The following is a 13,432-nucleotide window of genomic DNA, read 5'->3' as shown; positions in this document are numbered from 1 at the left end:
TATATATATATATATATATATATATATATATATATATATATATTACAGATCTTATTGTTCCATATTTTCCTAACAGAGTACTTTACTCCAGACTGCAGGTTTACTTGTGGTTCCTAGAGTTTTCAGAAGCAGAATGGGAGGAAGATCTTTCAGGCTCTGGTGGAACCAACTTCCAGTTTCTGTCCGTGAGGCTGACACATTTCCAGTTTTAAGACTGGGATTAAGACTTTCCTTTTGATAAATCCTATAGTTGGGGTTGGCTTGTTATGCTCCTATAGGCTTAGACTACTAAAGGACAAATTGACATAATTTTTTCAAATGAAAAGTTACAAACAGGGCTTAATTTGAGCCGGGTCCTGTCAGACCAAGATCCAGGAACTCTCTTATTTTGACAGGGTGCATTCTGTAAACTGTTTGCTTGGATCCAGCAACTCAAATCTTCACCCCTAAACGTCCAAAGTCATTGCACATTTTTATTAAATAACAAAAATATAATTAAACAGCACAACTAAATTGCAAATTATTTTGACAGTTTAAGTGGGTTGTTAATAATATTTTGATTATTTATTAAAAATATGAGGGGAGACATTGCCCTTGGCCCGGCGGACCCAGTCTGTGGAGTGGATGTTCCGGCCACAGCATATGCACCAGCTCGCGCACACGCTCCTGCCCAGCAAAGACGTGGACGGCATGTTCCACAGGGATGACACCTTGAGCGGCGCACCCTGCGGACAGTGCATGTTACGCACAGGAGCGTCTCCAGACAGCTCTGGAGATCACACACAACTGCAGATGTGTTGGAACTCCCGCGTACATTTCAGAAACAATAAACAAAAAAAGCTTAGGCCTACAGTAAGAAGAAAAATACAATGAGAGAAATGTTTGATGTGCATTATTCACAGTACATCATGTATCAAAACAACAGCGCTAATTTGTCAAAATAACAGCGATCAAAATGTCAAAAAGACACTCCAATTTACTTTCATTAAAAAAATGGATGGATGATGGATGGATGGATGGATGGATGGATGGATGGATGGATGGATGGATGGATGGATGGATGGATGGATGGATGGATTGTCCTTAGTTGGACAAATGATAATTGAAGCACCTGAAGGCAGTGGTAATCAAGAGTGGAGCTGCAGGAGCATCAATGCGCAGGACTGAATTTGGCGGAGAAGAGTCAGGCTTGGAACCATGAAGTGAGGGGATGGGGGCGGGGTTTAGGATGCTTGACAGAATCTAAGCTGCTGTTGCTCTCTAATAGTAATTGAATCAAACGTTTACAAATGTAGGTAAATGTAAATGTTTAACAACCTGTTAAAATACTCCAAACTGCAGGAAATGGCATCTACTGTACTTTAATCAAAATTTTCTTGGGGAGGAGCCACAGACCCCCCACCCCTCCGCTCCCCTTGCATCCCCCTGCCACAACACTGCCGCACACACTCACACACACACCCTCGCCGGCCCGCCCACTATTTGCAATCTGGCATCGATTGATTTAAAAATTAAGCCCTGGTTAGAATTGAATAGTTTTCATTTGATACTATTTCTATTTTAGCATGACCTGCCATTGTGTATCTATTCCTCTTAAACCCAGCCAGTTGAAGCAGATGGCCATTTGTCCTGAGCCTGGTTCTGCTAAAGGTTTCTTCCTCAGGAGAGTTTTTCCTTTCCACTGTCACCTTCATGCTTGCTCAGGATGAGAGTTCTGTGCTGGTGATAAATTCAAAGCAGTCTGCTCCTCAGATAAATAATGTTAAATTATTATTTTTATATATGAATGTTTCTGTTCAGTGCCCTGAGACGACTTCTGATGTTACGTGGAGCCATATAAATAAACTTAACTGAATTGAATTGAATTGAATTGAATAAGACAAAACAAGGGTAGCACTGCGGCTGTCTAAACTGAAGCCCATATTGTCCAAAAAGAACCTGGAAACAGTGATACATGCATTCATTACATCTAGGCTTGATTACTGCAATTCGCTCCTGTTTGGTATCAGTCAGACCTCCATTGCACAACTACAACTGGTCCAGAATGCAGCAGCCCGATTTTTAAACAGTACAGGCAAAAGAGAGCACATTACACCAGTTTTGGCCTCACTGCACTGGTTACCGGTTCACTTTCGAATCCAGTTCAAAATACTCATGTATGTCTACAAATCACTGAACAGTGTCGCCCCCCCCCCCCCCCCCCTCCCATCTCTCTGATTTGCTACAACCGTATGTCCCACCACGCTCCCTGAGGTCAGCGGACCAGTTGCTCCTCACAGTTCCAGGAACTCGTCTTAAGCGCAGAGGTGACAGGGCCTTCTCTGTAGCAGGACCAAGACTCTGGAACGAGTTACCTCTGCTTGGCAGACAGGCCCCCTCCCTCTCGGTTTTCAAGTCCCGTTTAAAAACTCACTACTATTCAATAGCTTTCAACACAAGATGATCTGTGTTTTGATTCTGTATGCTCTACACTGGTTTGTCGTCATTATCTGCATCATTTTTTGTCTATATTCTATTACCTCATTTTGTATTTTGCTTTGTGTGTTACCTGTTGTTTTGTCTGTACAGCACTTTGGTTGGCCTTGTTGCTGTTTTAAGTGCTTTATAAATAAAGTGGTATGGTATGGTATGGTATGGTATGGTATGGTATGGTATGGTATGGTATGGTATGGTATGGTATGGTATGGTATGGTATGGTACTGTGGCACAATTGGAAGAGCTGCTGCCTCTCAGCGAGGAGGTTGTCCTGGTTCAAATCCTGGTTTGGGGGCCTTTCTTGGTGGAGTTTGCATGTTCTCTCTGTGCATGTGTGGGTTTTCTCTGGTTTCCTCCCACAGACCACAAACATGCATGTTAGACTGATTGGTATCTCTAAATTGTCCCTAGGTGTGAGTGAGAGAGTGAATGGTTGCTTGTCTTGTTTGTCTCTATGTGTCCCTGTGATGGACTGGAGACCTGTCCAGGGTGTACCCCACCCCTTGCACAGTGACTGGGCACCGGCGACTCCTGTGACCCAAAATGGAAGAAGCGGGTAAAAGATAATGGATGGATGGATGTATTTCTTAGTTCATATCTTAGATATTATTACTGTTTTTCTTTTACATTTTATACTTTCGTTGGATGTAACGGGGACCCTGTGTACACAATTTTGTTCCACCACATGTACCACATGTGGTGCAAATGACAAATCAAGAAACTTTGGCTTTGACTAAATGATCCGGTTTTCAGCCAAAAAACAGAATAAAATTTAACTTAGCCTTGCTATTAATTTCCATCTTCATCCACTGATACAGTCCAGATACCCCCCCCCCCCCCCCTTTAAATATAATAAGTCACAGGAGACTTAATTTGCCCCACATCAAACTTGAGGGCTGCCACTCCTGAGGCAGGCTGTAATGTCATCAAACAAATGTTCTATCACATTTCTCAGAAAGACCATTGTGATTTTTTCAGAGAAATGCCATAATCCACTCTGCCTCTCACTGCCCCTGATATGGTTTTAGTTTTGATGCCGGCGGATTAGTGTAAGAATTAGGGAAGATGACTAATACTGTCAGTGGCCCTTTACTGAAATGACAAAGAGGGATTTTTCTCTGTGCTGAACCCATTCACATCTTTTCTGATTACCTGAGAGTGAAGTTGGTCAGCTGTGCAGAGCTGGCCATCAGTATGTAGAAAGTTGCGATGTCCGTCTTCTTCAGAGGTTTAGAGGACGTCCGGATGACGATGGCATTGCCGAGCTTGAGCCGCGAAAGCGTCGCCATTCCCTTGGGTACCTGCAGGAGATGCACGCTCCCAATCCTCTGCATGGGCGTGACGGGAACGTTCTCAGTCTGTGGCTCCTGCTGCTGTGATCCACTCCATCGACTTCCATTCACAAAACTACACCTTCCGTTGACTCTGGGCTTAGCCTGGTAGTACAGCTCCACTGGGTTCCCCATAGATGGATCCTGCCTTTCTCTGCTGGTGCCATCTGACCCCAGAGCAAACCAGCCCAGCACAGGAACCAGCTCAGCCATGCAGGTTCCCCTCTCTCCTCCAATGGCACAGGAAGCCCTCACCTCCTGAGTTTGCCAGAAACCATACACTGTCACACATGGCAGCTCATCCACAGCTCCCTCCTCTTTGCTCCAATCTCTCCCTGCTACATAGAAGAGGACGCGCACTTTGGGTTTGGAGGAGAATACCCAAGGCGTCAGCACAAAGGCCTGGATTTTCCAGTTGAACGTAAAGACGTCTGGAGCATTGAAGAGCTGCACAGACTGCATCAAATCCAGCGGCACAAGCCTCTCTGTGGACATGGCTCCATAGCTGGCACTGACAGCTGGCTGGCGGCTGGCTCTTAAAATAACAAAGGGCTGTGTGTGACTCTGCATGCTGGAGTTCCTCATGAAGTCCTGTCCGGCCTCCTTAAGAAAGAGATAGTCAGCATCCCGTACCTCGTAGTTGACGGGCAGGAAGACGGGGAAAGGCACAGGGCTCCTGCTGTCAGTCATTTCTTTACTGCTCACATCTGTGGGATGGAAACACCAAATTACAATAGGTTCCAGGAATTTCTAACAACAACATAACTAAGCCACAAAATAACATGGCTGAAGATTTTCTTTCTTATCGACATTTGGTTACAAAAATCTGACTTTAGTACTTTATGACAGGGATCATTGGAGGACAACTGATCAGCTGAGTAGAGCATCAAAGAATTAAAAAGGCTTCTGAGCTTAACTTCAAGCTGTCTCCTTAACAAAGAATGAACATGATGATATGAACTTGTAAAACTTTGGGTCACATTCTGGATGTCAATATCCTAATGGAATTTCTATAGTTCACTTCAAGTGAAAGTTTGACTGAGGCCATTAGGCAGCAGCAGAACTCCTGGTTTCTGAAGAACTGTGGAGGACCGACTTTTAACATGCCTCAACACTCAGACTGCAAAGTGAGTCTGACATAAAAAATGTGAAAACTTCTTCTATTTATCTAATCACCCGCCTGTTAGTGAAACAAAGATGGTAAAGATAGGCAGTTTATTTAATGAATACAGAACAGCCATGGCAATATAATATTACGTAAGTGGGTTATTTTATTTATTTATTAGGGTGGTGGCACATAGGTGGGAGAAGGTGAGCCTGTGGAAGGTCGCTAGTTTGATTCCCTGGACCGACAACATCAAATTGTGCGTGTAAAAGGTGAAACATGCACACCTGTCTCCACCCTCATTTGCCCCAATCTGGGCCCTTGAGCAAGGCCCTTACCCCCACCATCTGCTCCCCCGGGTGCCCTAGATAGCAGCTCTCTGCTCCACACAGAGGGCTGTGGTAGCTCAGTGGTCTGTGGTTGTGTCAGGAAGAGCATCTGGCATAAAAATAATTCACAACATCATACGAGTTAGTTCGTTGTGGCGATCCCTGAAGAAAGAAGCAGCTGAAAATACTTTGTAAATAAATAAATAATTATAAAAGTGGGTTATTTTATCCATCCATCCATTATGTTTACCCTGAGGATTGGTGTGTGTTGCTTGTCACACTGGGTTTATCCAGCTCCTACACACATGTCTACTACCCTCATCACCCCAGGTGTCCTTCACTGTCAATCACGGGTGTTCTTGTCCCCTTCTCTTGGTCTGTGTGTTGTTCTCCTTTACATCCTGTTCTGTTCCTGCTCCTCCCATGATCACCTCCCCACATGTAAGTTTTGCTGCCACATCAGCTCTTTTTGTTGTGTATATCTTTTTTCTAATCCATGAGTTCCCGAGTTTTGTCTGCACCCTGGGTTCAACCTCAAGCTCAGATCATGACATACCCACTTCTTTCTTTTCGAGTCATGGGGGTCACTGGTACCCATGTCCAGAAGTCACTGTGCAAGAAGCGGGGGACACCCTGGACAGGTCTCCAGTCCATCACAGGGCCACATAGAGACAAACAAGACAAACAACCATTCACTCTCTCACTCACACCTAGGGACGATTCAGAGTTACCAATCAGTCTAGCATGCATGTTTTTGGTCTGTGGGAGGAAACAGGAGTACCTGGAGAAAACCAACACATGCACGGAGAGAACATACAAACTCCACCCAGAAAGGCCCCCGGCCAGGATTTGAACTGGGACAACTTGCTCGCTGAGAGGCGGCACCTCAACCAATTGTGCCACTGTGCTGCCCAGGTTATTTTATAGATGACAAAAAAAAACAAATTTTTTTTAATAATAACTGATATGCTGGTGAAGATTCTCAGTCATCCAGGACATGATGAATTCAAAAAACGTTCAATACAAAAACAACTGGACTTTATTTGTAACAGAAGACGTTTCGCTCTTCACCCGAGGAGCTTTCTCAATTCAAAGAGCAGTGAAGTGAGGGATTCAGGTTATAAGGCTGAGTGAGATAAGACAAACACACATAAGACACACACACATATGTAGATTGGCAGTTCACACCTAAACACCTTAACAGTAGGTCTTTGTTCCTCTAATTCACAGATGAGACCCCTCTGTTCCCATCAGCTGTGAAAACCGGCTGGGAATCTGTTTTAAAGTTGCATTATATGTTTTTGAAAGTGGAAATCTGAGGCCTCCTCCTCTGTTAAGAGACGGCTTTTCTCTTTTTACATAAATTGCTTCCTTCACCCCCCTCTCAAACCATCTGTGTTCTCGGTCCAAAATGTGCACATTTTGGTCCTCAAAAGAGTGTCCCTTATCTGTGAGATGGAGGTGAACAGCTGAATCTTGTCCAGAGGAGGTGGCTCTCCTGTGTTGAGCCATGCGTCTGTGAAGAGGCTGTTTAGTTTCTCCAATGTAGAGGTCTGGACAGTCCTCACTGCACTGGACCGCATACACTACACCACTCTTTGTGTATGGGTGTGTTGTCCTTAGGGTGGACCAGCCTCTGTCTGAGAGTCCTGCTGGGTTTGAAATGTACTGGGATGTTGTGTTTGTTGAAAATCCTTCTGAATTTCTCTGATACTCCAGCAACATAAGGGACGACAATGTTTTTACGTCTGCTGTTTTCCTTTTTCTGTTTATTGGTGTGTTTTGTAGATTTCCTCGCTGACTTGACAAAAGCCCAGTTAGGACATCCACATGTTTGAAGAGCTTCTTGAACGTGTTTCTGTTCCTTTTCCTTCCCTTCTGTCTTCGTGGGGACACGTTCGGCCCGATGTTGTAAAGTTCTGATGACAGAGAGTTTGTGTTCCAGTGGATGGTGGGAGTCAAACAGAAGATACTGGTCTGTGTGGGTTGGTTTTCTGTAAACTTCAATGTTGAGGCTGTCCTCTTTTTCCATCTGAACCAAACAGTCCAAAAAACGCAGCTCGTTGTCGTTTGCATTTTCTCTGGTGACCTTGATGTTGTTATCGACCGAGTTAATGTGTCTGGTGAACGCTTCTATTTCCTTAGCTTGGATTTTGACCCAGGTGTCATCCACATAACGGAATCAATGGCTTGGCATTGTTCCCTCATAGGAGTGTAGGGCTCTCTGTTCCACTTCCTCCATGTAGAGATTGGCAACAATGGGTGACACTGGAGATCCCATGGCACAGCCGTGCGTCTGTCTGTAAAAACTGTCATTGAACTTGAAATAAGTGGTGGAGAGGCAGAGATCCAACAGGGTGCAGATCTGGTCTGGGGTGAAGTTGGTCCTGTTGATTAAGTCCTTGTCTTGTAGAAGTTGTTTTCTGACGGTTTCTACTGCTTCAGAGATGGGTATGCAAGTGAAAAGAGAAGTCACATCATACGATACAAAGGTTTCTCCTGGGGTTAGTTTCAAGTGTTGAACTTTGTTAGCAAAATCAATGGAGTTCTTTATGTGATGAGGTGTGTTTCCAACAAGAGGAGCTAAAATACCAGCCAGATGTTTAGCAATATTGTATGTCACTGAGTTCATGCTGCTGACGATGGGTCTGAGTGGTGTAATAACTGATCTCCAGAAATTATTATTTTGTTTGTTTAAGATTAGATAAAAGAACCTGTTAGCACTTAAGGAACTTTGTGATAAGAGCTGTGTTTGTGGCGATTTAAAGCTGAGTGTTTTGTTAATTTGATGACCCTTAATTTTAGGTTTCATTGTCATGGAAACGCTGGAGAGGATCCATCGATAAATAGCTGAAGTGTAAATGATCGGTTCTACTATGGCTGTGTTATTAGAGTATTGTCTAATTATATACAATGTCCAACTCTGTCTTTTGTCAAAACACTTGCTCAACTGAACACAGACAGTTGATAGAAAATATTTTTTAACACACATATCTATTATCAGAGAAACTATTTACCCCTGGCCCCTGTTTAGATAAATAAACACCCAGGGTTGTACCCATGTCACAAAAATACTTTTTTTATCACAACATTTTATTCTGTTGAAATTACATTTAGATGCTGCATGAATGCAGAAATTCAAAAATATTTCCCTGAACCATGTAGTCATTTGAATGGACTTATTTAATTTCATCTGCCCTACCTCTCTGATAGAAGATCTGAGAAAAATGCATAAAAATAATTTTTTAACTAGAGAAATTGCATTTCCTGCAAAAATGCAGTGTGAATGCTTATTGCTGAAGAACTTGCTGAAAAACAGCTGAAATTAGCTTAAAAAAATTCTGAGTTGTACCTGAAAAGGAAAAACAAGCCTAAATTAGCAGAAGAAAGCAGAAAGAGCACATACTTGCTGACTTAAGTTTAAATAAGCAGAAATGAGCACAAAAAATATGAAATTAGCTAAAAAATATTTAAAAAAAACAGCTGAAAAGGCAGAAAGAAGCTTAAATTACCAGAAGGAAGCAGAAAGAGCTGAAATGAGCTAAACAAAATGGAATTAGCTGAAAAAGCTAAAATCGGCATCAAAACAGCTAAATAGTAGCTGAAATAACTGAAACTGGCAGAAAGGAGCTGAAAGGAGCATAACAAGCTGAAATTAATAGAAATAAGTTAATTAGGCTGGAAGTTGCAGAAATTACCAGGAACAACTTGAATTTAGTTGAAAACAGCTGAAATTAGCTAAAAAATGCTAAAATTGTAGAACAAGCTTAAATTAGCAGAAGAAAGCTGAAAGAACTCATTTGCCCAATTAGGCTGAAAGAGCAGAAATGAGCCGGAAAACGTGAAAATTATCTGGAAAAAAGCTGAGATAGTCAACAAACAACTGAAAAATAACTTTAAAAAAAGGGGGGGGGGGAGCAGAAAGCAGCTGAAAATACCAGAAGAAAGTGGAGAGAGCACATTTTTGCTGCATTACACTGGAAAAAAGTTTCAATGAGTGCAATAAATGCAGAATTAGCAGAAAAAGCTAAAATGACCATAAAAATAGCTAAAAAATAAATAAATAAAGCAGTAAAGCAGAAACTTACAGAAATAAGCTGACAAAAAAAAAACTGAAATTAGCAGAAAGAAGTTAGAGGAAACATAAAAATGTTCTAGTTAGCAGCAAGAACCTGAAAGGAGCACAACACATCTGAAAAAAACAGCTGAAAGTAGCTGAAAGTAGCTGAAAAAGTTTAAATTTGCACAAGGAAGATGAAAGAAGCTGAACAGCCCAAAATGTGAAAAGAGCAGTAAAAGGTTGTAAACAGTTCTAAAGATTTGAAGGATGCAAAATGAGCTCAATTCATTTTCTATGAGAAGCAAAGTGTCAGAAAAGGCTAAATATTTGAAAAAGGTAAATGCACCAATTATCAAAAGTCATAGCAGGATAGTCCTGGAGGAGCTGAACGTTTTGATGTATTTGTTGAAATAGATTGAAAACTGCGGGACGAGAATCACGCCGAAAAACGCACGGAAGAAAAATGGCTCACAACAGTGTGAATGCTTCATAAACATTCACAATAAAAACAGAGAATAAAAATATGATAATCTTCTTTCTAAGGTGATGGTGAGTTTTACTCACATTGGAAATAATCTTTAATCATTTAATATCTGATTTTACAGATTGTTAAAGGCTGACCAAAACATGCACTGCTGATATGGTGCCTACAGATAAAAAAACACACGATGATGGCTACACAAAGTATTCATTACATGTTTTTATCTTGTTTGACTGTAACCATTAAACAGTTAGCTTTAACAACTTTACCCACCACCAGAACTACAAGCATCATAGAACACACGCAGTATCTAGAACTAGATTTATGATAAAAGAATTCACACTGAGTGCTGTTTATTCATAAATTATTAATTGTTATTCATCCCAGTTAGGAAGGACTGAAGCTTCTTTTTTTATTTCATTTCAGTATCATTCATCTTGTCCCCTCATGACTGCTGGCATTTGATACATCTGTCCATCGTTCAGCCATCTCTTCTGCGTTTCATCTTTATTCATCCAGTCCAGCAGCAAGCCTGTGGAGGTGGCCTCAAATCTCACAAAGCAGTGACTCTGCATGTCAGAACCGTCCAAACACAGTGGGTCTCATGGGAAGACAGCAGCGTGTGTCCTTTTCCTCCTTGCCCATGCAGACTAGAGCGTCATTCATGTCTCGTGGATGGAGGCAGGATCTGGACTGTCCCATGTCCCCCTGGAGGCCACAGTGACCGATGTGCTGTTTGACACCAGAGCTCACGCTGTAGGATACAACCCATTCATGTCTCATACTTGGGTTTCATGGGTCACTTGTGCTCCTCTTCTTGCATCAGATGATTTTCATTTCTCAAAACTTGAAGGAAGATCCTTTAATGAATCACATCTGATGCATGCTGAGGGGAACCCTTTCCACCATCAGCAGGCAATAAGAGCAGGGCTTGCCCTCAGCTGATACACAGGAGAGCAAATCAGCTGCACCATCTATTCCAGCTGTTCAAGCCTCACAAATCTCTCATAGATCTGAAAACCAGAGCACCTCCTCCTCCTCAAACAAGTCAAAAAGCATCAGTGCTCAAGAATCTTTTTAAAAGAACATGTTCTGTGCCTTACAGTGTTGCTGCGTCACATTATGTCAAATGCTTTGTTAAAAATGTTATCAGCACAAACAAGACAAAGCGCTCACTCTATGGCAGCGTTTTGTTGATAAAGTCTTTGATCATCGTTCCATGTCTGCAAATGAAAATGATCCTTTCTATTTCATTTACAGGTTGCCTTTTTTATATATATATATATACATTTGTTTTACTAGAAGCATAAAAAACAACTTCAGATATAAATGTTCTTAAAGCTTGAACTGGTTTCATGTTGGTTAAAGTTGTTTAGCTGTGGTGGACATCTTAAACTGTGTCGACTCCAAATGTGTTTTCAATCGGAGACACTTTCAGTAACTACTTTCTAAGGGTTTCATTAGGATTTTTTCAGTGGTTCAAGAGGTATTTTGCTAACACAGCAGACAAACACACACAGAGACTCAGGCAAATACATGATTTTCAGCCTTTCACTTTCAGCAGCCGCAGTACTAAAAATGAAATGAAAGTACTTAAAACTTCAAATCTACCAATGTTCAGTCAGGTCATTTGGATGGTTTCTTTTTTAAGCTGAGACGTTTCATCATTCATCCAAAGGACTTATTCAGTCTGAGGAGCTACTAAAACAAAACTGATTCCCACAAACAGCACACTCCACAGGGGGGATAAAACAGTTTGCTGGTGCCAAGATGGCCTCCATGGCCCGCCCTCTCCCCCGTCAACTCCTCTGTGACAGTCATGCCGAACTGGTTCAAAACACCAAAGTTCATGCTCAATAATCCAAGTAGTCAGATCATCCGGACAATTTCTTTTTAAAGCTGAGATGTTTCATCCAAAGGACTTCTTCAATCTAAGGAGCCACCAAACAAAACTGATTCCCACAACAGCAGCACACTCCATAGTGGGAAAAAAAATAACAGTTTGCTGGTGCTAAACCATCCAGATGACCTGACTGAACATTGGTGGGTTTTATACCTGGATTATTGAGCATGAACTTTGGTGTTAAACTTCAAGGAAGTCCATTTTAAAATTCTAAACAGTATGTACCCAACTAATGCATTTTTAAAGATTAGATTTAAATTTGATACTGCTGGGTGCTCGTTCTGCCACGATGAAGATGAAGTTCTGGATCATCTTTTCTTCCAGTGTTGTGTCACACAAGACTTCTGGAGCAGAATGTGGGGTTGGCTCCAGGACCAAGGAGTTGAACTGCCAGCTTTGAGTCTAACAATAATCAAATTTGGTATATATTTTCAAAACTCCAAAACAGAATTTGTAATCAATAATTTAGTTTTACTGGGAAAGTTTTTTGTTCATAAATGCAGATTTTTTAAAGTTAACCCAAATTTAAGTCATTGGAAAAATTTCCTAATTTGTTTTCGTGAGTCTTTAAATTTAGTTAAAAGTAAATCTGCTCAACAACTTTGTAGTTTGATTAACAACTTTGATTTGGCTTAAACCTCGGTGTTTGTTTCATTTTCATTCTTTGTTTATTTTGTTTTGTTGTTTGTTTGTTTTTTTGTTTGTTTGTTTTTTGCTTTGAGTGCATGCAATTCAACCTGTGAAAACTGATGTTCTGTGCTGATGTTGTTGCCTTGTTTTGTTTGTAAACTGATGTTTCAAATAAAGGTTTAAAAAAAAAAAAAAAATACTTCAAATGTTCAGCCCCAAGTCACAAAAAGTTGAAACATTGTGTAAAATATAAATTGAACACAATGATTTGCAAACCTTATAAATTCATTCACTATTCAATCCAATTTATTTATATAGCGCCAAGTCACAACAGAAGTCACCTCAGGACACTGAACAGAAACATTCATATATAAAAATAATAATTTAACATTATTTATCTGAGGAGCAGACTGCTTTGAGTTTAACTCCATCACAGACTCTCATCTTGAGCAAGCATGAAGGCGACAGTGGAAAGGAAAAACTCCCTCATGAGGAAGAAACCTTTAGCAGAACCTTCTCAGGACAAGCGACCATCTGCTTCGACCGTGGAACATAAACGTATAAAATGTTGGAACTAAGATCCTGGACCACTTTCAGAAGAGAACAAAGTAATTTTGATTTTGATAGCAACACATCTTCCAACTTAAAGGAGAGAGTCATATCTCTCACTGAAGCATCTCCTCCTCTTTTACCAACAGTCTGTAAACATGTAGGAGCCGAGGAGATCAGCTGCTGGAGGATTTGGAGGAGGTGTTGTTCTGTTTTGGTCCGATGCAAGATTCTAGCTGTTTAACTGGGTCTTCTTTTGGTGATTTGTTTCTTGTTGCATCAAAGGTTTTTAGTTGGTGAGAAGTCAGTTCTGTACTCAGACTCTTCTACCGCTGCTAGAACAGGCGCAGTGTCAGGTTTAGTATAGTCTTGTAGAAATATGAAATTTACTAATAAGATCAGCTGGAAGAGCATTTTGCAATATGATTTGTGAAATTTGCAAATCATCGCTTTCTGGTTTTGTTTACATTTCACCGAGTGTCCCAACTTTTTAGAAAATGTGGCTGTATTTTAAGGATTTAAAGAGTTTCGTTTACACAAAGAACAGAATGTTCCTCGTTTCATGTTTA

At 41.1% G+C, this 13,432-nt stretch overlaps 1 protein-coding gene across 1 annotated transcript in view; it reads right to left on the bottom strand.

Annotated features, from left to right (window-relative positions):
- Positions 1-13,432, bottom strand: part of LOC119414063 (transmembrane protein 132D) — a 76,362-nt gene that overhangs the window by 33,171 nt on the left and 29,759 nt on the right. Inside the window, exon 2 of the mRNA XM_037681180.1 lies at positions 3,628-4,513. Within this exon, the coding sequence (XP_037537108.1) occupies positions 3,628-4,513 (886 nt within the window). The remainder of the gene's footprint in view (positions 1-3,627; positions 4,514-13,432) is intronic.

Source organism: Nematolebias whitei, chromosome 8 (genome assembly GCF_014905685.2).
Source record: "Nematolebias whitei isolate Nwh7 chromosome 8, NemWhi1, whole genome shotgun sequence".
NCBI lineage: Eukaryota > Metazoa > Chordata > Actinopteri > Cyprinodontiformes > Rivulidae > Nematolebias > Nematolebias whitei.
The sequence above is the reverse complement of the archived record's forward strand: the minus strand, read 5'-3'. Positions and strand labels throughout refer to the sequence as shown.